This window comes from Lipophrys pholis, assembly GCF_963383615.2.
Source record: "Lipophrys pholis genome assembly, chromosome: 14".
Taxonomy (NCBI): domain Eukaryota; kingdom Metazoa; phylum Chordata; class Actinopteri; order Blenniiformes; family Blenniidae; genus Lipophrys; species Lipophrys pholis.
This window is the reverse complement of record NC_137633.1, coordinates 20,139,186-20,166,971: the sequence shown is the minus strand read 5'-3', so window position 1 is coordinate 20,166,971 and position 27,786 is coordinate 20,139,186. Positions and strand designations below refer to the sequence as shown.

Sequence of the window (27,786 nt, the reverse complement as noted above, 5' to 3'; positions counted from 1 at the left end):
ACTATAAGCCTTTGAAAATGTCCAAAAATAAAATATTACCAAACATGAAGAGATGAGGCATTTAAAAACAGCTCTGCGTGAAGATATTGTTTACAGTAAAAACCAAGTCCGCGAGAGCACGCTTTTATTCTGACAGCGCATCTTCAGGAAGTGAGCTGCCTGCGTTCAGTTTGCAGCGCAGCGCTGGGATAGGCCACAACAACCACCCAACAAGGCGTTATGGGGAAACACCGAACCGAGCCCAGAACCAAACCCGCCTCGCTTTTAGTTCATATTCCAGTTTAAAGCTGGGGAAAAAAAGTCCCCCCGGAAAAGTCGACGCGAGTGTGAATCCCTGCGTTTTTTGGGGGCCGGATGGTGGACGTTGACGTCGAGCCGTGCGTAATGAGCAGAGTTGGAAAAAGAAGGTGTTGAGCTGCAGTTTTTTTTCTTCTTCTTCTTCTTCTGCCTTCTGCCACAGACAAGTTGGATCGGAGTACAGCTCAAACTACGAGGGGGAAATAATGCCCACGAAGCCCCTCGCTTCCAGGTGAGTGTGTGTGTTTTTTTTTTTTTAGGAGCCGCTGGCTTTTCAACAGTTGAATCCTGGAAGTGTTTAAAAAATAAATAAAAATGTGTCGTTTGGGAAAGTGGAAGCGACGCGGTGGAGGTAGCTAGCCTCTCTGGATATGCTACTAATTACAGGGCTGTGCTCGATGCGACTCCCCTCTCCAGCCTGGCGACTGTTATTAGGACTTTACGCCACGGTTTTCATTTAGAATCCGGGACACACGATCGGCTGGATTCCCGTCGCTTTGCGGCGACTTTTAGTGAAGCAGCTCGGTAGCCGGAGAGCAACAATAGCTCGGCGATAACGACGGGCTAACAAAGCCATCGCTGGTGATTGATTCCAGGGTGACACACACACAGGGAGAGAAGCCTCGGGGGCTCAGAGAGGTCAGATCGATGGAAAAGTTCAGGACAGGTGTGGATCGTCACTTTGCCGATCGACCTACATGTTGCTGGGGGTTTGCTTCGGTGTGGAGAACAGTTGTTGATGGGGTGTGCTATGGCAACAATACAGACTGTCACTGCAATGTGTGCCTGCGCGTCACACAACCCGATCATTTCCACACACATCACGCCAATCTGGACACTTTTAGGTGGAGGATACCTCATTTGACATTATTTGACTCGTCTGACATTGCTGTGTCCATTTATTTGAGTGCCGAGGAGCCATATGCAGGCTGTGGTAATCCTGTGGTAATCTCGCTCAAACTGTGTGTGGACTCAGCAGTCCTCTAGCCCCCTTCCTCCTTAGAGAAGCAGGCTGAGACCATCCTGTCCTATCATTACCAAAAAGGTGTGTATTCACAAATGCTCCTCCACTGTCTCATTTAACCACGTTAAGTATTTGTGTGAGTGCTCTTGGCCTGGCAAATGATATGTAATTATCTGAGGTGCAATGCTCACAAGTTCACTGTGAGGCTGTGAGCTTAAAAATGCTTTCCACAGAGTAAAGGAGGGAGCCGGACTTTGGCCCGGATGCTGATTGGGTGAATGGAGAGCTGATCAAGGAACATTAGTCTTTGCTTTATCCTCAGTTGCACATGCTGTACCCTGTTACAGCTGGCAAAAAGACGGGCTTCATTCGTACACGCACACGCTTCTATTTGTGAACAGTTGTTTTATATAAACTCAACATGCACGTCATGAAAGCTGGGAGGAATCGAGAGGACGTGGATGAAGCAAAAGCCAGGGGAAGAACATGCAAACTTCAAACGGGAAACCTTCCAGATATGAGGCAGCAGTGCAGCAGATACTTTAAGCATTCTTTGCTTACGAGGGAATGATGAACCGATCCATAATGGCAATGGTTTGCCGGCAAAGGCCGCACATCATCTTCATTCACTCGGTGTGTAACCACACGTGAACCCTGATGAAACAGTATACAGGATGTTAATGGGTGTTTTGTGTATTTCGAGCCAAACGTAATGAGCTGACAACACAGTTGGTGAAATGTCAAACATTGCGGCACCGCACTTCATATTGTTGGTTGACACGGGATAATCCAGAGACTGCTCACCATGAGTCATCACTGTGGGCACTTTTGTTCCCTCTACGCGTTTCTGTCGTTTTTTTTTTTTTTTTTTTTTTGGTTTTTTTTTTAGTGTGTCGTCTGTTTTCCAGCCTGTTCTGATTCCTCTCCCTGCAGAGTCTTGTGATCACCTGATGTTATGATACGCCGGTTTATCTGATTGGCCAAACACTGCAGAGGTAAACACACCACTCTGCCTTCAAATGTCTCCCTAATCGTCGTCCGTTATGAAGGATTGATGCTGGTTTCCATCTACCTGCGGTCTGTTCTGGTGCTTGTGTGGCTGTGCAATGGCCACTTCAGCTCTGTGGAGGTCACTCCGTGTTAGAAAGTTCTGGTTTATGCGCTCCGCAGCATTCCTTTTAATGACCCTTTTAGAGCACCTCCGATTGTATCAAATATCCAGAGTCAAACAGTCTTTAATTACCGACTGAAAGCCAACCTTCATCACAGGTCATTCAACAGGTTTTGTGACAGCGAAGCCTTTTTTTTTCTCAATATTTTTATTGTATGCATGTCAGAAAAGTAAACCGTCTATTTCTTCTGTGGTCACTTTGACGAGACTCCACACCAAAGCAGCAATAGACTAATAAAAGTCCCTGTTTGGAACCAATAAATTGAAGAGCTGTGTATATGACAGCTTGGAGACATAATGAGCACTGTGGAGGAGCTGCTGTGTAATTGCAGACGCCAATGTGTTTGAGTAAAGTATTTCAGTGTTTGTGGCTGTTTGTACCATTTGATGCGGGCCTGCCTTTCTCTGGCTGATTGCTCCCCTTCAGGAGATTAGGGCCTGTGCCACTGAGGCTGACATCGATGTCGTTTAAGATGTGAGCATAATTTAATTCATAGGATTCACAGCGGACCAGGAGAGTCCAGTCGGTGCACAGCAGTGTGTGTCTCTTTAGAATGATCAACTATTGTGTACATACCAGACAGCAAAGAAATGGAAGTTTCTTAATCATCTACAGCGTCGCCTCAGCAGTTCTTCACATCACTTTCTATTGTCAAGTCATCCCAGCTGCTGGTAGGATGTTCCTTACAACGGAGCTCTGTCTTGACTGAGTTACATTTCTAATTAGGACGACATGCCTTCATGCTGCCTTTTTTGGCAAACGCTAATTTTTCTGATGCCAACTAGTTACGGTGGAAGTTTTGTTGCTTAACCAACAAGTTACATCTGTCAAGGAAACATTAATGCAGTTTGTTACTGGTGCTTCTCCGAGCTCCGACGGTTGTAGAGCTGCTAACTGAGTAATTTCAGCTGTCATCGAGATCATAGAGCATCTTCCTCCCACTAATGTCTGGATTATGTAGGATCCTACTCCTACTACCATACAGTTCGTAGAGCATCTCATCTTCCTCTCACTAACATCAAGTTTATAGAGCATTTTTCTCCCCCTAACATCCAGATAAGAGGCTCTTATTCCCACTAACATCCAGATTATAGAAGATCTTACTTCTACTGCCTGGTGTATTGTCTGAACGTACTGAGTGAACCAGTCATTAAACTGACCCACACAGAGCTGACACCTCAGGTACTGTGTGACAGCAGCACTACAATAACACAACTATGTGCCCAATATAAAAGAAAACTTGGAATCGAGTGGGAAAATGAAATGACATTTTCAACCAACTACTCATTTTTATATTAAAAATCAGCAGGCAAACTACACTTTAATCCTGAAATAACCAAGTCGTTGGGGTTTATTTATATTTTCATGGCAGGAGAATTGCCAAAGAAATGTACAGTGACTGGGAGCTTTTGGCCATTTTTCAAGATAAACTCTCAGTCTGTTTATGATGATACTTGGAAGCTTATGTTACACATGTGACACACTGACACATCTTGTGATTGGGCAGTCGTATTTAAAAGTCTTGAGTGGGGTATTTGGGCATGAAGCTTCATTTCACATCTTTATAGAAGCTTTTGTGTTTTCAAATATAATAAACATGGGAGAGGTTTTTGATTCTAAGAAGTCTGCAGGACAAATGTCAGGAGCAAGAGGGTAGGAATTAAAGGGTTAAACAATAAGTAACTAGCAGGAGTAATGGAGTACACTTTTCACCTGGAAGTGTGTGTGTTTAGTGGAAGGGCTTTAGTTAACAGGTTAAAACCAGGAAAAGGCTGACCGGAAATCACCTGAAATTCGGGGTTTTGCACAACGGAACAAGGCTCCTCCACAGCCGTGATGAGGAAATCCACATGAATGATTGATAAAGTGCCCCGACTATCATTTGAATAATACATCGGTCCTGCTCTTGTGCCACCTATTTTTTTGTATGGTAATGTTCAGCGGGAGGCCGGGCTCAGGTCTTTCAAACCTCTGCAAGTGGCAGATTTAAATAAAACAAAAAGATCCGTGTGTGTGTGTGTGTATATAGGTGGGGGGCAGGGAGTGTCTGCTGTCACCTCTCATTAGGGACGCATAGTCCAGCTCGGCCAGCGTCTGCCCCCCAATCCCTCCTCCTCCTCCCTCTGTCTGTGGCACTGCCCGAGCCCAACGGAGCGGCACACAGTTTCAGTCTTAACTGCAGAGAAGTGTCCTAATGGCTGGGCATCAGAGAGATTATGGCCAAGATGCTTCCTATTGAACAGTGTGAGTCAGGTCTCAGGGAAATAGCTGTCCTAAATTATGCTTTTAGAATCCTGCATTGCAGCCGAAGTTAAATTTGGTTCACGCATTTCGAAGGAGTTAATGCTGCCTGGTTGGGAAGTCAGCATGTCGTTCAATTAATGTTTTGGGTTACTTTTTTTTTTTAGTTTTCCCTCTGCTGTACTCCTTTTGAGGAGCCTCAGACACCCCACCACCATCACACACCCCACAACTGCTGCCTTTTGTAAACACAACAGTATATATCTCAAGGGCTTTTCTCCTTCTCTCTATCTCTCTCCAACATATTCAAATTCAATTTCTAATTTTGTCCAAATGAATTCCCTGTGAAGATGGGGCCTATTTAAAGCAGTCTAATGAAATAAAGATCAACCAACATTTTTATTGGCGTGCTCCAGTGCGACTGCTTGGTGACTGTTTGTCTGTGTGGAGTAAGAGGCTGTGGTTTTCCATTGAACCCTTGGGAGGCTGTGGAGTGCTGCTCTACAGGGGCAGACACAATGATTTATTAGTATGGTAGGCAGGAGGAGAGAAAAAAACTAGCAGGCTGAGATAAAACAGATCTCCCATCACACTCCAGTTCTCAGTCTGGCCTCGCAGAGAAAATACATGTGTATGTATACATTGGACTATTTTTATGTTGGCTGTTTAAAGGGTAAATAAAGTGGTAAATATGTATAAATATCATGTAAGATGGTAAGACTGTGAGGCCCTGGAAAATCAAGAAGCCGACCGTCTGCTTTTAAAAATAGACATGAATCTGTCATAACATTATGACTGTGCTTAATTTTGTATAATTCTTTTTTTTTTCTGGGAGTAGTGGACTCCACAAGACATCTGATGTGCTGTCTGGCACTAAGATTTTAGCAGCAGGTCCGTTTGTGTCCGGTTTAATGTCGAAGGGAGTGTTGAGTTTGTTCTCAACAGCTCGATCCTGGTCCACCTGTTCTTCAGTCCGACCCCACGTTGTTGCCTCAGCTCCTACTCTATCAGCTGCAGCCCTGCTTGTTACTCATAGTTACTCAATAAAAGCTGGAACTTCTGCTTCAGCCTCTTGGTCAAGCTCCATATTACTGAACCATACAGGAGCACCGCATTCATATTTGATACAAAGATGCTCAACTTAGCTCTTGTTGCTGGTGTCGTAGATGTTCTTATTAGCTTTTGAAGAGTGTATCTCCCCTTACCAATACGTGCCCTTAAGTCCTCATGAGCTCCTCCCTTCTGGTTCGCAGTACTCTTGAATTAATCTGATAGCCTCCAGGCGGATACAAACGGTACCTCTTTATGGACCAATCAGAGTAATCCCACTGGGAACCTGTGGGGGCAGTGTTGAGCAGTGTAGCTCATATGGGACTCGCGAAAGGAGCAAAGAAGACAACAGAAATCACAAACCCTTCGAGAAAAGATACAAGCACATTAAGACATTACCTCACCTGGACATCAGGACAAAGAAGCTTCAGATGACTTGCGCAAACAATTTAGAAACGTCTTTATGAGCATTGTTGAAAACATAAAGTAACAAATTATCTCCAAGACCAAATTTTAAACACTTTTATCTCCACAGATACTTATTTTAGCAGTTTGATTGATGTTAAGATTAGAAACATTGTCCCACATGAAACCAACAACATGCACCGCCCTCTACTGGACGTATTGTTTAACAACCACAACAACGCAAAGGATCCATGACTACCTTTGAACGCACACAAAGCAATTTGAATGCCTCACTGCAGCACCGCCACGTTTGGTGTCAATGCGCCACCTTTTTGTTGTAAACGGACGTCTTTCTGTCGTGCAGTAGACACCATCTACGAAGGACACCACTGGACACCACGCCTCTTTACGAAAGCTCTTTTTCTTCTTCTTCTTTTTTTTCAACCAAATCTGGGGAAAAACAAGTGATAGAGCAGGCAGCTTTTCTGACCCCACTCCGACTTGGACTTTTGCCCATCGTGATCCACTCAAGGAGAAAAACCGTCACTGAGACTCTGGTAATGGTTAATGAAAAAAGTTAATATCATTATCTTGTGGTTGATCCTTGTATCCGAGCTTTCTGTTGCTTCCGCTGACGACATGAACAACTGAGAGCACTGTGTTGAGATTGACATGATTATATATATCATAATCAGAGATTAAACAGTTTAATCTCTTTAAAGTGATGAATTGTTTCCCCTTTAAACCTTTAAAATGGTAGAAAATGATGCAAACTATTGATCACTTAAATCTTGTGATGGAGTCTCAATGTCTTGTTATTATAATGACTCACGGTCCACAGCCAAGAGATATTAAGTTTAAATTTATCGTGTATTGATTTCCACATTAATATTCATGAAGCTGGAATCTGAGAGTTTTTGCTTTTAAAAGAATAAAACTTGAGTCTCGTATTGATTATCAATGTTAATTCTGGTATATTTATAGACTTGATAAACTCTCTGGAGACTGTAGGCATTTTAATAGCTGGAATTTCACTCTGTGGGAAAACAGGGGTCACAAGTAACATTAACAATGGCTATTTAAAATTTTTATTTATATATTTCTTTTCCAGTAAGTCATGACACTGAGAATAAGTCAGGAGCAAACTGAAGCGGGCAAGTGGAGTGCAGCCTTGTTTTATTTGATTATTTCACTCATGGAGAAAATGAACTGTAAAAAAGTGTTGAGTTGATCTATTGATCCGTCCATCAATCTTCTCTTCCAGGCTGGGGTCACGGGGGCACCGAGCCAACAGCTCCTGCAGACTGTGTCCGATTGTAGAAGTTTATTAGCTGCCACACTCTGGGACACGGATTTCTCAAACTTTGGGTGAGAGTCTTAAGCGAGAACCACGACGATGTGCTTCAATACACCCGAGGCGACACGTATTAGGTATAACCGGTGTCTTCGGGAGAGAAATACATGGAGCTGTTGGAGAGGGTTTTCCCTCGGTGGGATTCTTCAAAGTATTTTTTGGATGTAGTGCTGGTGTCCCATTGATTGTTGGGGAATTTTTCTGCTGCATTTCTCATGATTGTTAGAAGCAGATTGAGAAGCGTAGCGTGACAGCAGCTTTTAGGTTTCTAACACCATCACAAGATTATCCCAGGATATTTGTGGTTCCGCGGCCGTCTGTGAGCTCCTCTCGTGAAGAGATGGAATGTCGGAAAGAAGGCACGTACACTGATAAGTCATGGAAAAAAAAAGATTTTTCTTAGTACATTTTAACTTGCTACTCCTGCTTCATGGTAGTAAACACAAAAACATTTTGACTTTTGATTATTCATATATTAAATGCCACCATCAAAATTGTCTGCCTCTGGTCCTCCAATAAGTTCGATCCCCCTGATTTAAAGTTACTCTTCCAGATTCACACAGGAAAAATGAAAGATTTAGGACCCAGTTTAAGTTGTTGATGTTCATCTCTAATACTTTGTCAATACCTTTCTGAAGGAAATTCATTATTACACTCATACAAACATGTATTTCCAGCATTTAAATGTTGCAGGATGTTTGTTGACATCTTGTCGTCACGGAAACTACAGAAGATTCCCGAGACAATGTGTCTTAAGATCCTGTTTGTAGACTCGATCTCGCGAGATCTCGATTCACACTGGCAAAACGATTAACGATCACTTTCACAACATTCAAGACTATGCTCGTGGCTTGAAAACTCTTTCTTTGAGAAAGTCTGTCTTTTTTCAGGTTGAATCGGTCAAATGTTGATATTTTCGCCGGAGCTGCCGCAACACCATCTTTGATATCCCAGAATCCCTTGTGCGCAGGCTTCCGAAGATGTCCGTTAACGAAAGAAACACAGTTTGGTGGCGACAAATTCCGGTTTATGTGTAAACATATCAGCTTTGTTGTGATCGGGTTGGAAATGAGTGGTAATGGTCTTGTTTTCATGGATTGGTTTATTCTCTGCGCAGAAGTGATACATTTTATGGGAAGTATATTTTCTGGTACAGTAACCTTTAACAATCGTTTTTTAAAATTCTTAAAATAGCCTCGAATAGCAACAATAAAAATGGCATTTGACCAAATAAAAGGGTTTTATTCTGCCTCTCTCAGTGCACGACGTGCAAGTCTTGGAATCAACATTTACCTGCATGTCTTTGGACTGTGTGCCAAAGCTGGAGCTGCCAAAAAAAAAAACCTTCTGTGCTGTGATGCAACACTGATTCCTAAGTTAAAATTTTCCATCTCATTGATGTGAGAATAATTCTAATAAAAAAAAAACCTCTCTGTCTAATAACTCCCTGAAGCTCCACGGATCGTTTCTGCATCTCCCACATGACTGATGGCTCCCAGAAATATTGAACATGGAGCCTCTGCTGTCCATCACAGCTGCTGATGGAAGATGGAATTTTTATTGTCTCGTGTTGTATATTGATTTCAGTGTGACACTCTGGGCCGGAGTTTTAAATTAACCCTGTTGTTGAGGCTGAAATGAGTTTTCATTGAAGAGTGTGAGCGTGTTAACCTGAAACTAAAATTCATTAATGGGAAAGTTATACAATCGGTCTCACATCTACTTGATATGGATGAGCTGTTTTCACTTAAACTGCACCCTGTACATCCCAATCATTCACCACCAGACTGTTTAACCTGGTGGAATGTGCAGAAGCGGCCTGTTGTGCCGTGTTCTGAGGATCTTCCTACATCTGCCTTAGATTTGCAGATGACTGCCAGGCGGCTTCCTGAGGGGAGGAAGAGGAAGTCTCTGTTAACCAAAGCCGCTGTTGAAGATTATAGATAGAAGCCTGAACACACAGTGTCCAGATGAAGACCCTCTAACTAAAACCTTCATCACTTTCTCAGCCTTACGGGCCTGTAGAACAGCTGAGACAGCCGCGATTCATCACCACGCTGAAATCAATGCGGCTCAAACAGTGTGATGGATAGGAATATATGTCCCCTCTGTTCAGGGTCCTTAACACTGAGGCCCCTGCTCATTTGTAATCTTTTACAGAGTGCTAATAGTCCAAATGCATTCTGTAATCTACATAAGACGTTAGTCAGCTATGTTTCAAGCCCAATAACTCCTAAATGTCTCTCTCTCTGTGTGTTCACTCTGTCGCCTTTCATGCCGTCTCTCCCTCCAGGCATGGCAGCCAGGGCCTGCGGCTCTGAGACTCCTTCGCAGGATCCTCGCCTGACCCACGACTGAGGATCCAGAGGAATACATTGCCTGAGCAGAATGACTCAGCAAGAGGGGGGACCCCCGAATAGCAAGTGAAGAGAAGTGAGGATGGGTGCCAATGGATCCAGCTATCCACACTCATGCTCCCCGCGCATCGGGGGAAATGCCCAGCCGCAGCAGACTTTCATAGGTGGGTAATTAACCGCGTCACGCTCAATTGCACAGCCACCTCTGATCGATGGTTTTGCATTTTCACTTGAGGTACTGTTCAGTATCTCTACATTACATGAACCTTTAGTTAAACAAATGACTTCCCACACAGTCGGTGTCAAAATGTAAGTGTTCAGCCTCATTTATTATCCACCTCTGCTGCAAACAAACGCATTATGTGGATTCAATCCCGGTCAAACTCACACTTTAGACTACATTAACCTGCTTCCATGGCAACTAATGGTACAGGAGGTGACTGTTTTTGTGTGAGTGCTCTTGAACTGTGTCATTGACTTGTACTATGATACAAAAGTGGCAGTTTTTTCTTCTTTTTTTTTTTTCCTTTTCTTTTTTTTAAACAACCCATATAGATTTATTAACCAGTGTATCTTGTAGAAACAATGAGGGACTCGGATGTGATGCTTTTGGTCCCTATGAGCATGTGTAGGTTGCCGCTGCAGTCTGGGTCTTTCATGTGAAGATGTTTTATGTATTTCTGTTCCAGCTCATGTCTGCGTTGTGGATGTCACTGTCGAAAAACAAGAGAAAAGCTGCCTCTGCAGAGTATAAGGCCCCGTCTACATGACAATATATTAAAATGAACATGTATCGATTTTGCATTTTATTTCAGAAAGGTTTTGCACTTACATGGCAACGTTTTGAAAACGATGTCCGTTTTCATGGTGACGGCTCCCAAAACTTGAAAACAAAGTTGTGAAAAGAAGGCCTTAGTTGTGTGAGTTTGTACGTTGACAATCTTTTCCAGTGCGTTTTCGATTGGCTGCGAGAGAGCAGGACAGTTTATGGCCTTTGAATCATTTCCTGCTGTTTACAGTGGCAGAGAGTTTGAAAAACTGTTTAAAAGATCAATTTGGATAAATTCTTCCCTTTTCAGTCTCCAGAGGACTTTTCCCTGAGCTTTCTTTCAAAGTACAAGCATTGTTACAGGAGCCAGACTCTCCCGAGTTGCTCCTGAGACCTTTTGGGTCCGCTCCGAGCTCGGTTGCTGCATGGTTGAGCTGGCCGGGGCCACAGATGATTCACACTATTAGAATGATTACTATTTGGGTCACTCTGATGTGCTGGGGGGAGAGAGAGGATCTCCTTGGCAGGGCTTCCTCTGACGTACACTCAAGCCAAAGATAACTGCCATTTAGTGTAATTGATTGGGCTTAAATATGTGAATGGGCAGAAGCTCACAGAGGGGAACAAAGTAGTACAAAGTTCTAATTGGTTCTGAGTCTGCGGTAGACTCTGGTTTGTACTCAAACAAACATAATAGAGGATGCCGTCTGTGCTTTCTGCTGCTGTTGAACTGGATCCAGATGTCCTGCTGGCTGGGTCAGGGGAGCATGTATTTGGTCTGGAAGAGCTGGACAATCGGGTCGAGCCTCCAGAAATCTGGCCTGCAACGGAAAAGTAGATTTTAGGTTGGGAAATGTTATTTTTCTTTACAAAAAGCAAATTTGCTGCAAAGCAACAAATTCATTTTTATTTTAAAATTTTTTTATTTTTGTAAACCTTGGATATCTGTTAATTGAACTTTTACACTTTTATCTTACTCCACTTGTAAATACTCTGTATTTTCACAGATCCACCTTTTGTCAAAGGCCTAATTCAGGAACCAGACAACTTGGAAAAAAAACATTTCCTTTAAAACCTTAATTTTGTATAAACAGTAACAGGAAGTCTTGATGTAATTGTTAAATTTATGAGATTCGTCATCTTCAGTCCCTGCGACAAAAATGAATCACATTATCGTGAGGAGGTAGAAAATGAAATTCAGTGGACTAAGGTAAACAACTTGCTTTTGAGCACATCAAAAATATGTGAACTTGTTTTCGACTTTTGTCGCAATAGGAATCAGGTGCCTATTACTAAATTCTTGGGCGTGACTCTTTCTCATGACTTGAATTGGAGCTCTTATACCAGTAACATTGCTAAGAAAGCAAGACTACGCAAGCGCCGTGATTTTACTCAAAATGCTAAGATTTTTTGAAACTTCTACTATTGCGTAATCAAGGGTGTTTTAACCAATTGTATTACTGTGTGTTTTGAAAATCTCACTCTGAAAGAAAGAAATACTTTGAACAAAGTGGTTCGCTCAGCCAGCAGGACCATTGGCTGTACTTTGCTGCTCCTGGAGGCCACACATAAAGCTAGACTCTTGAATCGGGCTTTACAAATTGTGAACGACGCCTCAGGCCACCCTGCCAGGGCCATTTTTGAAATGCTTCCTTCAGGGAAAAGATATCGCTCCATCAAATGTTCCACTGCTCGCCATGCGAACCGTTTCTTTCCACAAGCTGTGATGACTTTAAACAAGCCACTTTAATTTTGTATGGGCTTTTTATTGTACAGTATTTTACCCTATAGATTTTATGTGGCATTGATTGATTGATTTTTTTTATCGTGAAATGTCTTCTTGAATGTTGACAGTGCACTTTGAGCTCTTTGCACATTTTTTTCCAATGTGGTTTTCAATGGCTAATAAACTGAAACTGTTATGTGATTCTCTTGATGTAACCCTGAAAAACTCCCAACTACCGGTAAACTGTTGATGGAGTTATGATGATGATGATGATGATGTGCGGATCAAGAAGGAATCTGAGTTTACACATTTTTAAGTGCAAATGCAAAACTCGTGTTTTGAGGATCCATTTGCACGACAACGGTGCTCGGAACCACTGAAGGCGCTACTTTTTAAAAATGTGGAACTTTTCAGAAACACAGCCGTGGTAATTGGTTCTTCTCTGCACACGTGTATGGTTTTATTACGTGTATGGTAATGCCTACTTGTGGCATTGCATGAAAACATCATTTTCGAAATATTATAGTTCTTTTCCGAACAACAACGCAGAAATGATGCGTTTTAACTTGAAGCGCTGTCGTGTTAACAGAGCCTTTATATGAATCCCTCTGCGGTTGACTTTCCCTCTCTGTTGTTCCGACTCCTCCGTCATCTGTAGCGGTTCAAACAAGTAGCCAGCCAGTTGTAGTTTGTTACTTCCCACCTCGAGGATCTGAGAATGACACAAACCGCCGTCCGATTAGTCAGACAAAGGCTATAAAAAGACACCGGAGCGCTTATAGCTTCCAGATTTCGCCACCCAGACTGGAATTAAAGAGTTGGCTGCAAAGAGGAACTGTGAAAAAGTCATGACGAGGTCTGCAGGACGAAATGAACCTTCAGCTAAAACTACATGTCTGCTGTGCAGAAAGTCAGAGTGAAAGTGATCCGACTCCAGAGGAGCTGCACGAAGGTTTGGCCAACGCAGCTCTATTAGCTGGCTGCAGAAAAGGTGTTTACAAGCTGTGATATCTACTGAAGGGGGGCTCCTTTGTCGGATACCCAGACTTAACACATGCTGCACATACTGTTTTTTTTTTTTTTTTTTTAATAGCAATACATAAATATCAACATAACCTGAGGAAAGTCTAGAAAAAAAATCCTTTTTATTCCTTTTCCCTTCAGTCATGTTCAGATTGAGTTTATGCGGATTAAAAACATGATTGTTTTTCAGTGATTTATTTTTTAATTTTTAATACATATAACCTCAAACTGGATCTTATTTGAAGCTAACTTGCATGTTTTTGTTTTGTCTGTTTTTCGTTTATTTTTGTTTCAGGGACGTCCTCGTACTCCCAGCAGGGGTATGGCTGGGAGTCGAAGCTGTACAGCCTGGAGCACAGCCATGAGCGGCCCGCAGACAGGAAGAAGAAGAGCCTCGGTCTGGCCACCCTCAAACGGAGGTTCATCAAAAGGAGGAAGTCCAGCCGCTCGGCGGATCACGCGCGACAGATGCGCGAGCTTCTGTCCGGGTGGGACGTCCGCGACACCAACGCCCTGGTGGAGGAGTACGAGGGCACGGCGGCCCTGAAGGAGCTGAGCTTCCAGGCCAGCCTGGCGAGGGCGGAGGCTCCCAGCCTGCAGCGTGACCTGGCCGCCCTCTACCAGCACAAGTACTGTACTGATGTGGACCTCATCTTCCAGGGGACTTGTTTCCCGGCCCACCGGGCCATCCTGGCTGCCCGCTGCCCCTTTTTCAAGACCCTGCTGTCCTCGTCTCCCGGCTACGGCGCCGAGGTCCTCATGGACATCGAGACAGCCGGCATCGACGTGCCCATGTTCTCTGCATTGCTGCACTACCTGTACACCGGGGAGTTTGGGGTGGGCGGAGCAGAAGACACCAGACTGCAAAATGTGGATGTACTAGTGCAGCTGAGCGAGGAGTTTGGCACGCCCAACTCCCTGGAGGCGGACATGAAGGGCTTGTTTGACTACATGTGCTACTACGACGCTCTGCTCAGCTTCTCGTCCGACTCCGAGATGATCGAGAGCTGTAACGAGAGAGGGGCCGTGGCTGCAGCATCGGCGGCGGGCTCAGGGGGCGGGGGAGTCCCGGCCACCCCGGACGAAGACCTGAGGGCTCACAAGGCCATCCTCTCGGCACGCTCCCCTTTCTTTAGGAACCTCTTGCAGAGACGTATTCGCACGGGAGAAGAAATGACGGAGCGCACGCTCCAGACGCCCACCCGCATCGTGCTGGACGAGTCCATAATCCCCCGAAAATACGTGCAGGTCATCCTCCACTGCATGTACACGGATGCGGTGGAGCTCGGGCTGGTGCTGCGGGGAAGCCCCTCGGCGGGCAGCCTGGGGGAGGTGCAGGCCCTGGTGTCGGGGGGCCGCGGGGCCAGCACACGGACTGAGGAGGCCATGGAGCTGTACCACATCGCTCTGTTCCTGGAGTTCAGCATGCTGGCTCAAGGTAGATCAACACCACACTGGAGATGAAGTCATTTATTTAGCCGTTTGTATAAAGCGGCCCCATTTACACAATGTTTTCAAATGAAAATTCGAAACTTTCTTTGCTCTTTGGGGGGGGGGGGGGGGGAGTTAGTCCACCTGCCTGGTTGGTGCAGGTTAACATACAAAGTGTTGGCTTGATGTGTGTAAGCAAAGCTCAGGTCATGAAAACAGTGTGAAAGCACAATTACATCATTGTTGAGGCAATTATTTAAAATGTTATTTGCAACCACATCACAATCTAACCTCACTTTCAGTTTGATTGTTTTCACTTCCTGTTTCTTTTCAGACCACCACACAAGTCAAAGTGGCACTAATGCCTCTTCCACAAATTACCCAAAAACCCGAGTACCTGCTGTGATAATGTAGTTAAACAGCCATGATCGTCAATTTGCCAGTCCATTCTGTCCTGATAGCTATGTGTGTTTCGATGGATTGAATAAGATGAGCAAGATTTTGTAATTACTGGTTTATTCTTTTTTGAATGAATGAAGAAATCGAGTCTACTCTCCCCCCCTTCGTGCATTTATGTCATTTGTGTCTCTGTGTGAGACGTGATGTGTGCTGTAGGCGTGTCGGTGCAGATCAGGCTGCCGTTAAACAGCTCGTCTGACTGCCATGACTGTTGGAGCTGTGGCTGGCACCAGCAGATTGATAAAGGCTGGAGGGCTCGTCTGTGTCTCTGGGGCCAGACAGCTTACTGTCTGATACACACAGCGTGTCGGGGCTCCCGTCAGCACTTCCTCACTGCTGTCATCCATGTTGACTCAGATTACACCGCCTCTTGGACTCGCTGCTGGTTCATACTGACCCCAGTAACATGCCAAAAGTTAGATCCATGCTCCCACATCAACAAGTCGCTCATTTTTACAGAGTGAAACACCCAGTTTAAAGAATTTAGGTTCACAAACTCTGTCTTTCTAAATTACGTTTTATATCAGCAAACATACGGCTTGTGGGCCGAAAGTGGCCTGCCGTGCGGCATGTTCAGGCCCACAGGACGAGCCTGCACCGTTTCCAGCATGTGGAAATGTTCACAGCTCAAGGTCATTATAATAATAATAAGATAAGTGAGTGAATTTCACATAAACACTAACTTGGTTAAAATAGCTAAATATGCCATCATGTGTTTTTTTTGCTACTTAATTATAGCATAATAGCTCAGTTCAATATAACATGATCGTGGTAGAGTCGGTCGTCCAATAACCGGAGTGTTGGCGGTTCGAATCCCAATCTATCAAAGTCATTGTCGTTGTGTCTTTGGGCAAGGCACTTTACCCACATTGCCTCGTATGAATGGGTATGAATGTTGGTGGTGGTCGGAAGAGCCGTTGGCGCAACATGGCAGCCATACCTCTGTCAGCATGCCCCAGGGCAGCTGTGGCTACAACGTAGCTTACCATCACTAGTGGGACTGGTGTGAATGAATAATGGTCTCTGTACGCACTTTGAGTCAGCTAGAAAAAAGCACTATATAAAGCCATTATTATTATTACACAACATGAACCTATTTTGGCTAAATAAATATGATTCTTTTCTGAATTAGCTAATTGAAGCATATTGATTATTTCAGTTAGAATAGTTGGTTATTGATTTGGCTAAAATTGTCATAATTACATCACATGGCTTATAGCATAATATTTTGCCCTAGCACAATAATTACTTATAATTATAGTATACTATAGATTCAATTGTGCTATATGTGCTCCTGAATTGAAACTGAATAAACTCATAAGAACCTCTGTGATTATGGTGAATGTCCACGTACTCCCCATTGTTAATGTTTATAGCACATTGTTGTCTGGACACGTGTTTGTAGTTTCATTACAAAAACAAACAGGACTCCCTAAAGTTCCTACAGGAAAACTACATTGTTTTCAGTGTTTCAGCCATTTCCATGTAAACAGACATTGATTTCTGAACCGTGTAAACGTGAAAATCTTCTGAAACGGAAGCGCAGACCGATGCCTCTGCACTTGAACCGTTGTCATGTAAACGGGGCTTAAAACTACTTAAACGAAACGGGACAGAATGAATGTATTTTTAAGTGAAACGCATGCTGAAATATCAGAAGGAGCATCCGATTTCCCAAGGAAATTCACACAATTTACACAAAACACACAAGAGATTTTGTTGTTTTCTCCAGAACTTAAATGGACGCCGTCCCCCCCTGACCCCCAGATCCTTCCTGCAGCCCCCCTCCCCCAGATTAAAGTTGTGCACTGCAGAACTGACTGTGACTCAACAGTCTTTTTTAAATAACACCATCATCATATCCTGTGATGGTGTTATCTTTCATCGAGCCACCGTAATGCCATTTAATTTGCCAAATATTGAAACGTTGATATGAGACACTTTAAGCGATCAAAGCGTACAGTTTCACCGCCTCATGCCACCTAACGCAATTAAATCCAAATTATATTCAATTTGAGAACCGAGTTGCAGCTTCATTCAGCGGCTCTTAATGTGCTCTCGATAATACTTCATCGCACACACGCACACACACATTATTTCTTAGCGTTTGATATTTTGAAGTATTTCCGAGCGCAACTGGTGGCAGTCAGACCTGCTGTTTCCAGCACATTGATTGACTGGCTCAGTATGGAGTGAGTGGGTCAGCTTCAGTGTGAAATCTATACATATATATGAATAAATTCATTTGATGTATTTAAATCATAGAAAGTCGACCGGTTTATTTCTGCTCCCTGGCTCCTTCCTTGCAGCGCCGTTAAGTTTTGGCCCGTCGACCTTTCAGGAGAGCTTTCTGTCATTCTTCCCTATTAATTTTCGAGATGTGCATCATTTTATGGCTTCATCGCACTCAAATGCTAACCAGTATTAAAAGCCTTATTAATTTTTCAAGTGGCCGGTTGGTGCGGTTTGAGCGCGCAGCACGATTTCTTCTACCGAGTTCGCTGCCTCCAGGTCCGCGCGCTCGGCTTCCACTGCACTGACCTTTGGATTTAATCAAATAGATTGCAAAAGACTGGCTTGATCACAAGAAGAAGGAGAAGAAATTCATACATATTTTCTCCATTCATACTGGTCATGCCAACATTTGACCTTTGGGAAGGAGTTCTGGACTTCTGCCGTCGCATCGTTTCTATTTAAAGGCCTTGAAAACTATGATACTCGCTGTGATTTATGAAGTTGTGCTGTTTCCAAGAGGGACTACTGTTCCCCAGCTTAAGATGATAAATAGGGTGTTTAAAACTGATATTTGTTTTAATTAAAACTTGTAATTGTGATGAAAACAAGTACGACTATGAAATGAGATCTATACAGGCAACGTGGGGATGTTGAAATGACTAAAAAGGGCCGAAGAGATTGCTAATAACATTAAAATTAAAAAAACTGATTTTAAAATGGCAAAAATTAGGGATACCCCAATACCACTTTTTTAGAGGACGAGTAAAAGCATGAGTACTAACCTTTATCTATTTGCCAATACCGAGTACCGATACCAGTTCTTATTAAAGACCATACAGCCTAATTAATACTAATTTATACTCCATTACAGTCTGTCTTACTTTTATCATTTTCATTACTGCGGGCGACGTTTCTGGAGCATGACCTCACAAAATTCTCGCTGAGTTGTATCAAGGATCTGTAACAACTACAAGTATTTCAGACTGAGATGTCTAAAGAATTGAAATGGCTCAAATGGTTATAGAAAGTTAAGGCATAAAATAACTGCTACTTTGCTTTTTTTTAAAAAAAAATTGAAACAGCTGAACTTTCTAAAACGGCTAAATTCACTGCAAAAGATTAAAAAAGAAAACACACAACAGGTGTTGTGAAAAATGGTATTCAAGATACTTTTTTTCTTTTCGGTTTTATTGGTAAAGTATTTTGATTTTCACAGTGAATCGTCCTACTGTGTCTTATCCTGTAATCTCACAGCTGTTTCGTTGTCATAAAAACACAGGCTGTCCAGCTTTCAGTCGGTTCTTACCGTTCGGGAATGTGAACTAAAACATTAATATGAGGCAGAGGATGTGGAGTGTGCGTTTGGAGCTAATTTGGGCGAAACAGTGACAGAAAATGATCATTCTCTATCTGTCTCAGTTTGCTCTTGCATGCCTTTAGAAATGATCGTCACACTGAGCAGATCTCTCTGTGGCCTCGTGTTCCTCTCCTTCACTGATCGTCAGACCTGATTTCAATGTTTCCGGACGGCTGAGAGCAGCGGATGTTTTCAGGAGTAAACACACAGCTCCAAATAAAAAACACAAACGCCCTCCACAGTCGCTGCGCCTCCCGCTGCTGCGTTGATATTCCTGTCAGTCGGCTGAGCTCCAGTGAGCGTGGCGCGCCCCCCGCGGAGAGCAGGGGAGGAGGGTTAGTATTAGATATAATGCTGATTCTAATCTGCTCCTCATAATAAAAGTGCTGCGTTTTAAAAGGCTGCCGGTGGCCGTGAATTCTAATGCGCTAACACAGAGCAGAGCTGTTTGCCCTCCTGCTCCCGGGTGGTGGTGGTGGTGGTGGTGGTGGGGTGGGGGGCTGCTCCACTGGATGTATGGAGTGTGTGTGTGTGTGTGTGTGTGTGGAAAGGGGGAAACAGCAAAAGGTGAAAGGCTGACGTGAGCTGAGGCGCTTTCGTCAAAGCACATGTTCAGAAACTCCATCCACTCGAGGTGCCTTTCAGGTATAAGATGTAAGCACAAGTCTCCTCATACACGTATCTGGCATGTTCTTCATACATTCGTGTTGTTTGTACACTTGAGGTTTTCTTTATTACTGCTGAGACGTGTGCAGGATTTCTGCAGTACTTTGGGGCGGATGTGAAGCCCAGCATTTAAGATCAGTGCTCTCGTCTCGTCCTGGCGTCCGACGTCCCGCGGCGTTCGTTTGATGTGGTGGTCGGAGGCCAGACAGGAAGCTGGGATTTTCTAAAGCGAGATAAGATTTCACCGGAGGAGTGACCCAGCCCTGAACTGATGGACAGATCGGCGTGGAGTGAGAGAGTCGGCGAGGCTCGTCTTTGTAGACGCCCATTAGTCCAGCCTGATGTCCACCGATACCCATGTGGTATTAAACCTTAATGATGAGCGCTGGTGCCTGGCATGGATAGCTTGACCAAACCAATCATATGTTAAGCTGAGTGGATGTAATGGGGTTTAGCTCTGCCTAAAAGGTTCCCTCTAGATTAAGAGTCTTGAGTGCCACTGTGGGCTGAATGTGCAAAAACTTACTACTTTCTAAAAAAAAAAAAAAAAAGCTGGAGCAGCAGGTACATAATTCCCTGAGCCTTCTGCGGCTTTTTAATGCATTTTTGATTTATGCACACAAGCATGTGTACACATTTGCAAAGTGTGTGTGTGTGTGTGAGCTGGCAGCCCATTTCCGCGGGCTGCTGTGTTTACTTATCACAGTTAAGAGAAGGCAGCTTGAGACTGAAACACATCAAGGTATCAAAGGCATTTCTGTGGGTTGGTGTGTTACGGAGTAAAGCCACTGCCTGCTGTTCTGGTATGTGCTCTGATTGAGGAAACGCGGCATGGAGGAAGTGGGGGCTACTAGAAGGAGACTCCCTGTGTTTGTGAATACAAGTCCGAGCTGCTGACGGTTTGGCAGCGGCTCCAGAATCACTTCCTTCGCTGTAATGTTTGTTTTTCCTGATGATTTTGAGCCGCGCCGACTTTCTCGTGACATTTCTGCTCCAGTGTGTGTCTTCCCCTTCAGAGTGTGCTATATTCGTACTCCAGAAGTGACCTAATTGGAGGCGTGAACCGTTTGTCTGGCTCGTCTCCCCCCTCAGGCTGCGAGGACATCGTGGTGGAGAGCTTGTCTCTGGACTCCCTGGTGCCCATCCTGAAGTGGAGCTCGCAGCCGTACGGCTCCAAGTGGGTCCACAGGCAGGCCATGCACTTCCTCTGCGAGGAGTTCAGCCAGGTCGTCACGTCCGACGTCCTCTACGAGCTCGGCAAAGAGCACCTTCTCGGCGCAATCCAGTCCGACTACCTGCAGGTGAGCGGACAAACTGCCGCTCTGTCTGGGACGAGTAGTGATAGCTGCAGTGCACACGCAGACACACACACACACACACACACACACACACACACACACACACACACACACACACACACACACACACACACACACACACACACACACACACACACACACACACACACACACACACACACACACACACACACAATGAGTCTCTGGAGTTTTCAAAGTAGAGAGACACAATTCTCAAGAGGGGAATATCTTCAAACCCGAAAGCTAATCAAAGCTGAGCTGTCGTCTGCAGCACCAAACAAGTCGGGCATCGCACCAGATGGGCGAGGTGAAATGTTGTCATCCAAGTACACGCACAACCAGAAGCATATTGCATTTTCACCTCGTCGCGATTTTACAGCTTCCCAGGACTGTTCTCCATGATGTCTCACCTCGTCCTAATAATACTTTGACATATCCCCCCCCCCCCCCTCCCTCTCTCTCTGTCTCTCTCTGTCTCCATGCTTTGGTCTCATTCACAGGCGAGCGAACAGGACATTCTCAAGTATGTTGTTAAGTGGGGCGAGCAGCAGCTTATTAAGAGGATGGCAGACAGGGGTAAGATAATACGCTCTATAATTACCCTCTGAGCAGCCCCCCTAATTGCTCCAAGGAAATTACCCACTCACCAGAGCCTCAAAAATACAGTCAAAAGCAAAGAAAGGAGACAAACTGCAGCAGAAATGAAGGAAGCGTCTCGTATAGATTACTCTTGTTTTCTCTGATCACACAGCAAGAAATTATGTTTTCTGTGTGGAAGAACTGAAAGGCTTTCTCCTTCAGGACCCCGGATTACCTTCAAACTGGCTTTTTGTAGCATAAACAGTGTTTTCATGTTGCTTTAACGGCACTGCAACGTTGCGCTGACTCATACATACAGCTGTGTATGAAGTGAGAGTGTGTACGGGGCAATCCTGTTTCAATCAACACTCATTAAAAAACACAAACCACAATCGGCAGCAATCAACACACGTCAGAGACAACAAATCAATTTCGGCAACTAAAGTATTAAAATATCGAACACACAAGATGTCCTCAGGATTATAGTATCTGACGAAGGTCATGAGCAGCATTATGAAACCTGAAGTCTTTTTTTTGTTTTGTTTTGTTCCCAGTGGGGATCTCCGGTTGATTGCTGCAGTGTCGACATTTTAGAGCAGATTGTTGATGCAGTTTTTAGCCTTTTACTGATCAACAGATAAAGAAGGAGACGCTCCCATTTTTATTTATACTTACAAAGTGATCGTACAGCTTTACTGGAAGCATTAATACAGTAGGAGTCGTTTCCACAGAAAGAATCGCCTCCCACTTTGGCAATTCCTCGTTTTGAGACTGGAAACCGGAAAGCCTCATTTAGTTGTAGATTTGTTGTTAAACCAGCTTTAAAGATGAGCACACAGCAGACGGTGACATATCGATGGATGATTGTAACGTGTCTGATGTAAATTTTGACAGTCATGCTGTCTTAAAATGAGATGTTTTTCCTATTTCATCCGAATTTTACATCATTGAAGTGAGGTATTAATACACACGTCAGCATGAAGCGCGAGTGACTCATCAGTTTTTACTCCTTCGGTTTACAGAGCTTAACAGTTTTCCTCAAACCAAATCGTCTTTCTAAGAAGATGTGACTTTGACTTTCTGAAATAAAGATAATAAAACAAAACCTTCAGTACATGAAAGCACAGTGCTCGTAGGGTCAAAGGTCACGGTCCTCGGCACGATGTTAACGACTGCCGTTCATGTCCCGATGCCTCCAGAACCCAACCTGCTGAGCGGCACGGCACACAGCGTGAACAAGAGAGGAGTGAAGAGGAGAGACCTGGACGTGGAGGAGCTGAAGGAGATCCTGTCCCCCCTCCTGCCCTTCGTCCGCACCGAGCACATCTTACCCCCCAACAGCGACGTCCTCGCTGACGCGGTGCGTGCCGCTGCTCCGCCCGCCGCGTTCGTCTGAGTCACTGACCTTCATGAATCGAGCATTGATCCGCAATCTTCACACTGTCCACAGCTCAAAAGAGGCCTGATAAGCACTCCGCCTTCAGACATGCTGCCCACAGCCGAGGGGGGGAAAGCAAACGCCTGGCTGCGGCAGAAGAACGCCGGAATCTACGTGCGCCCTCGTCTCTTCTCCCCGTACGTGGAGGAGGCCAAGGTAAGGCTCATTCGTTTAGGATTAATGAGGCTCCGAGACGGAGTCTTGGTTGTTGCTTTAGGAGAATTGGTGTCCCTGTTTATTGCCCAGACATGCTGAAACCAGCCGTGACCTGCGGCCGCTCTGCATACTCATCATGAGCTGCTCAGAAGTGGCTCCATCATCTCGACTGAAATTCATTTTATGTCAATTTTCAAACTTTCCTAATAACTTCCCATGAATATTTATGAACATATCCATAGACCAGCGAGAGTCATTATTAGATGAAGTGTCAATCAAGTGGAACTAATTTGCAAAATGTTCAGCATGTCCTTGAATTGCACACGGTGCTCTTTTTTCCCCCTCTCTCTTTTTGCTCAGTCCGTGCTTGGCGATATGATGGAGGAGCAGACCGACCTGGTGCGTCTGCGACTCGTCCGCATGTCCAACGTCCCCGACACGCTCTACATGGTCAACAACGCCGTGCCTCAGTGCTGCCACATGATCAACCACCAGCAAATAGCGAGCAACACTGCCACAGCGCCCTCTGTGGTGGCCAATGAAATCCCAGGTAGAGTTGGCGTTTTGCTCGTGAGGCTTTTTATCCAGGAACGCACCGATACGAATACTGGGTGTCGGCGTAGATCGACGCTACGCACTGAACTATGCGTACGGTAACACCAGAAGCCCAACCACCGGGCCACAGACCGGGTCATTTGGTAACGGGTCCTAAATAGAGAATAAAAAGGTTTATTTTCAAAATGTTCTTTTAAATTTCTCCTAACCTGCAATGACTTTTATTTTGAAAATGCTTCACTTCCGTCAGCGCTCCGTCAATAATTTTTTCCAGACACTGTCCTGCTCGTCCGCGGAAAAATTATGTTGTGACGCTCGTCCACCCTGGCTGTTGGAAGGTGCGCATAGCATTGATGGCTGTCCTGAGATGCTTCGCAGCAAAGCATAGCCTTCGTGTATCACAGCGTATGGACACTGAATTAGGCTTAATGGCCATTTAATAAAAACTCATTATCAGCCAGTAGATGGATTTCCTTTTTAAGAAATGCAATTAAAGCAAATGTGTGGTTTTAAACAAATGTATTCTAGTCATGGACACATTTTGAGACCCTGACGTAACGAAGACAAACGACCAGCAGTGTAACTTCTGCAACAGCTACAAGCCTTTATATAATGAACTACCCACCTTCTTTTGCTTTCAAGGTAAAAATCCTCTAATGCGCCTCCAATGATGCTTTTTTTTTTTTTTAATTTCCTGTGGATTCCAACAAAATCTTTTAATATGAAATAATCCAAAAATCTGACGCCAGCCACATTTTGGAGTCAGAGTAAGTCCATGAGTGAGTTTCACCCAATACAGTTAATATTGTACACGAGCATTTTCAGGTGATGTTACATGTATTACCTGTAAAAATTATTTTTATTATTACTGCTGTAGTTAACAATGATATATTTTAAAATCTAGCTTGTTATTCTTTCCATTCTTGTTAGATTCAGATAATATTCTGATCGACTTTCTTTATTGGAAGGAAGAAGCAAGAATAAAAGGGAAAAAGTCAAGGGAGGGTGCAATGGTTTCTTTTTTCTTAGTTTTTTGTCCTCCGACAGTCTCATGCCACACAAATGAAAAAAGGGGTCAAATTAAAAACAAATGGCGAGCAGGTTCAGTCGTCACAGACAGAAAGTCAAAGACTCAGTATGATTTAACAAAGATCTGCAGGTTTGTTCAAATGAGTTCAAGAAGCTATTGTGGGAGAATCTGAGGCCTAATAATGAAGTTCAGGTCTGATCTACCCACCAGATTAAATTGACCTAGTCTTTCTAATTAAACTTGATGATCTGTGTGTCTCATTGTGTGTTCAGTTGCACCAGACAGCTTCTACCATTCAATAAATGACATTATATTTTGACACATTTCAATGTACAAATGTCCTAAATCTGTGTATTTTATAAAAGAAAAACAGTTTGAGTGTCTTCCGTTGGCTGTCTGCTGCGAGCGCCCTGAGTGGAGCTCAATCGATAGAGCAAAACCTCTGAAAGTAGTATGATGGAAATAAAGTAATTCAATATATGTGTGTGTGTCCGTTGTGTTTTCCAGTGCCTCAGCTGCCGGTGGTGAAGGAGATGATCCGGCGGCTGCATGAACTGAGACACACGGAGCAGGTCCAGAGAGCTTACGCCCTCAACTGTGGCGAGGGAGCCACCGTCAGCTACGAGCTGCAGCTGCGGGTGCTGCGGGAGTTCGGCCTGGCAGACGGAGCCACGGAGCTGCTGCAGGTCAGTGTGACGCCAAGTGTTTGTCCCCGGGGACGAGAGACAGAGACTCTCAGACTCTCAGACTCGCACATTAACAGCCTGAGGCAGAGATAGCTTAGAAGAAGGCAGCATGAGAAGAATAGAAAAACAGAAAAAAGAAGGAAAAAAACACTTGGAGTTTGTACAATGGATGGGGAGTTATTTGGCTCGTGTTTTTGTTTTTGCAGAACCCGTACAAGTTCTTCCCGGACGAGCGCTTCGGAGACGAGAGTCCGATTCTGGCCCTGCGCCAGGTGGGTCGTTGTCGGGTAAACAGCAGCCCGGCGATGGACAGCATGTTCACAGACCTGGAAGGAGTCGCGGGCTTCCACCCTCCCCTGCCTCCCCCGCCTCCCCCGTACCACCCACCCGCAACCCCCAGCCACGCCCAGCTCAAGGGCGCCTGGCGGCCTCGCGTGCCCATGCCGACCCCCACCCGCTCCTTCTCCTACCCCTGCAACCGCACGCTGATCCAACGCCACGCGGCCACCAAGCATGGCAGCTCAGACTACTCCTCTGCGCCGCGGCCGCAGCCCCCCGACTGCACCAACCCGCAGGCCATGGGCCGAGCTTTGCTCTCAGAACAGCAGGCGGTGAGTGTGTTTCTGTGTGTTTGTGTGCTGAGTCAGTTTCCTTCCGGTCAGAGAATCTCACACGTTGTGTCGGTCTTCTCCTACAGATGAGCATGGAGCCCGTGATGAGGGAGTTCATGCCTGATATCGCGCTGGGCGTGTCGGTTATGTCTCTGAGGGAGCAGCACATGGCGGAGATGGACAGGGAGGGCCCTCACAGCCCCATGGGCCCCCCGGGCCACCATCTGCCCCACGGCCCCTGCCCCTCCGCCCGCCACAGTCACAGTCACAGCCACGGCCACGGGCCCGGACACGGCCACTCCTGCAAGAGACACGCCCCCGAACCCAAGCTGGAGGCCCAGGCGGAGTTCCCCGACCTGTACGACTTCTCCTGTCGACCAGCCACGCCGACCTCCTCGCACCCTCTGCCCCCGTTCGCCGGCCCCGACCTCTACAGCCACAGCTGTAACCCCCCCAGCACCTACCCCCCCTCTTATGTTTCTGACTCTCAGCCCCCGGGCCACATGCAGGGAAGGACTGCCCCAGACCCGTTGCGGCTGGACGTCCTCAGCATCACCTCTCAGAGGCACGACGGCGTCATCGCCACCCCCTCCGGCGCCCAGCCGAGGATGGGACACATCTCGAAGGGCCGATCGAACGAGACGGACCTGACTCACGGCTTAGGCCATTTACGCTCCCCCAGTGGAAATATCGACAGCTACGAGGAGCGGCACATGGGGCCGCGAGACATCCCGGAAGACATGGTTCTGTCTGGAGAGTCGCCGGGGCCGGGGCCCCTCCAGCAGCCTCACAGGAACAGTGTCGGCGAGGAGATTGTCAGAGACCGCAGGTCACCCAGCAAGCCTGACTACCCTTATAAGAAATCTGCACTTTAACCCCCCCTTCAGGACCCGGGGTTGAGTTGGGAAAAGGGAAAAAGTGATGAGTGGCTGTCCCCCGTAACGGATGGCGAAGCACTAAACGTGTGCCTGCGTGTGTGTGTGTGTGTGTCTGAGAGGAGCAGGGGAAAGGTGGTCGATTGTTGCTATTTATAGTGTGTCCTTTTGTCCTACCTCTATCACACTGTGCTATCCATCACACAGTCAGAGTACGGGAAGAGTGAGGGCGGTAGGTTCCGCCCGGTCCTGCTGGTGTGGGACGCAGTTTGTTCCAGACGAACAAAGACTGCTGGTTAGCTCTTTCATAGAAAGGGAAGACCACAGGACAGAAATCTCAGTTTACATACCTGAACAAAGGCACACACAGTCTGGGACGGAGTATTGTGATAAATCACGTGTAAATATGTCCGGCTGTATTATTTTTATTTTTTTTTCTTCCCATGAGTTGTATTTCCATTTCCTCCTCTTGCATGAGTATAGTGACCCACCTGACTAGCCGCCGCCGGCCCCGCCATGCTGCGGCGAGCCGAGGCTCCGGCGCACAGCGCGGGAATCAGATCCGACGGGAAGTAGGTCATCAGAGCTCGTCACTCTCCAGTAACCCAGTCTGGTAATTGTCCCTGGTGTTAACTATCGCAGCGTCTCCATGTTGCCCGGAGGCAAAAGCCTGCTGTTCTCAGATGAAGGGAGACGTTTTGGGGGGGGGGGGGCGACGACAAGGGAGCAGGAGCATCACGGGCAGGTTCATTACTGAGATACAGCAGCGAATATAAGGGTGCCATGGCAACTGACATATGGGGATCCGACAGAGTGTGTATGGGGAAGAGGGGGGGGGGTTGCTGGTTTTTGCTGCTGGAGCAGGTGTGTGTCCGCGTGTGTCTGTGCAATCTCAGTACTGTACACTCCCATCTCTGGTCAGGTCTGTTTGTACATATCAGTCAGCGTGTCGGAGCTTCTTCTGTTCGGCGATTCAATCCGAAGCCTTAACTAGCGCTTTGAATATTCTGTTCTAGCTAACTTTATTCAAT

The 27,786-nt window shown here is 45.5% G+C and overlaps 1 protein-coding gene across 2 annotated transcripts; it reads left to right on the top strand.

The window, feature by feature from the left end:
• Window positions 1–222: 222 nt before the first annotated feature.
• Window positions 223–27,604, top strand: btbd7 (BTB (POZ) domain containing 7). 2 transcript variants are annotated; one of them, XM_080480418.1, is made up of 11 exons: window positions 223–529; window positions 9,777–10,004; window positions 13,654–14,796; window positions 20,599–20,807; window positions 21,326–21,401; window positions 22,604–22,764; window positions 22,855–22,998; window positions 23,359–23,548; window positions 25,091–25,269; window positions 25,476–25,880; window positions 25,967–27,604. In XM_080480418.1, the coding sequence occupies exons 2-11, from the start codon at window positions 9,923–9,925 to the stop codon at window positions 26,753–26,755; spliced, it is 3,378 nt and encodes a 1,125-aa protein (XP_080336544.1). In that variant the 5' UTR covers window positions 223–529; window positions 9,777–9,922; the 3' UTR covers window positions 26,756–27,604. The 2 variants fall into 2 exon arrangements, with proteins under 2 accessions (XP_080336544.1, XP_080336545.1); XM_080480419.1 differs by lacking the exon at window positions 223–529 and adding an exon at window positions 7,484–7,497.
• The last annotated feature ends 182 nt before the right edge of the window (window positions 27,605–27,786 follow it).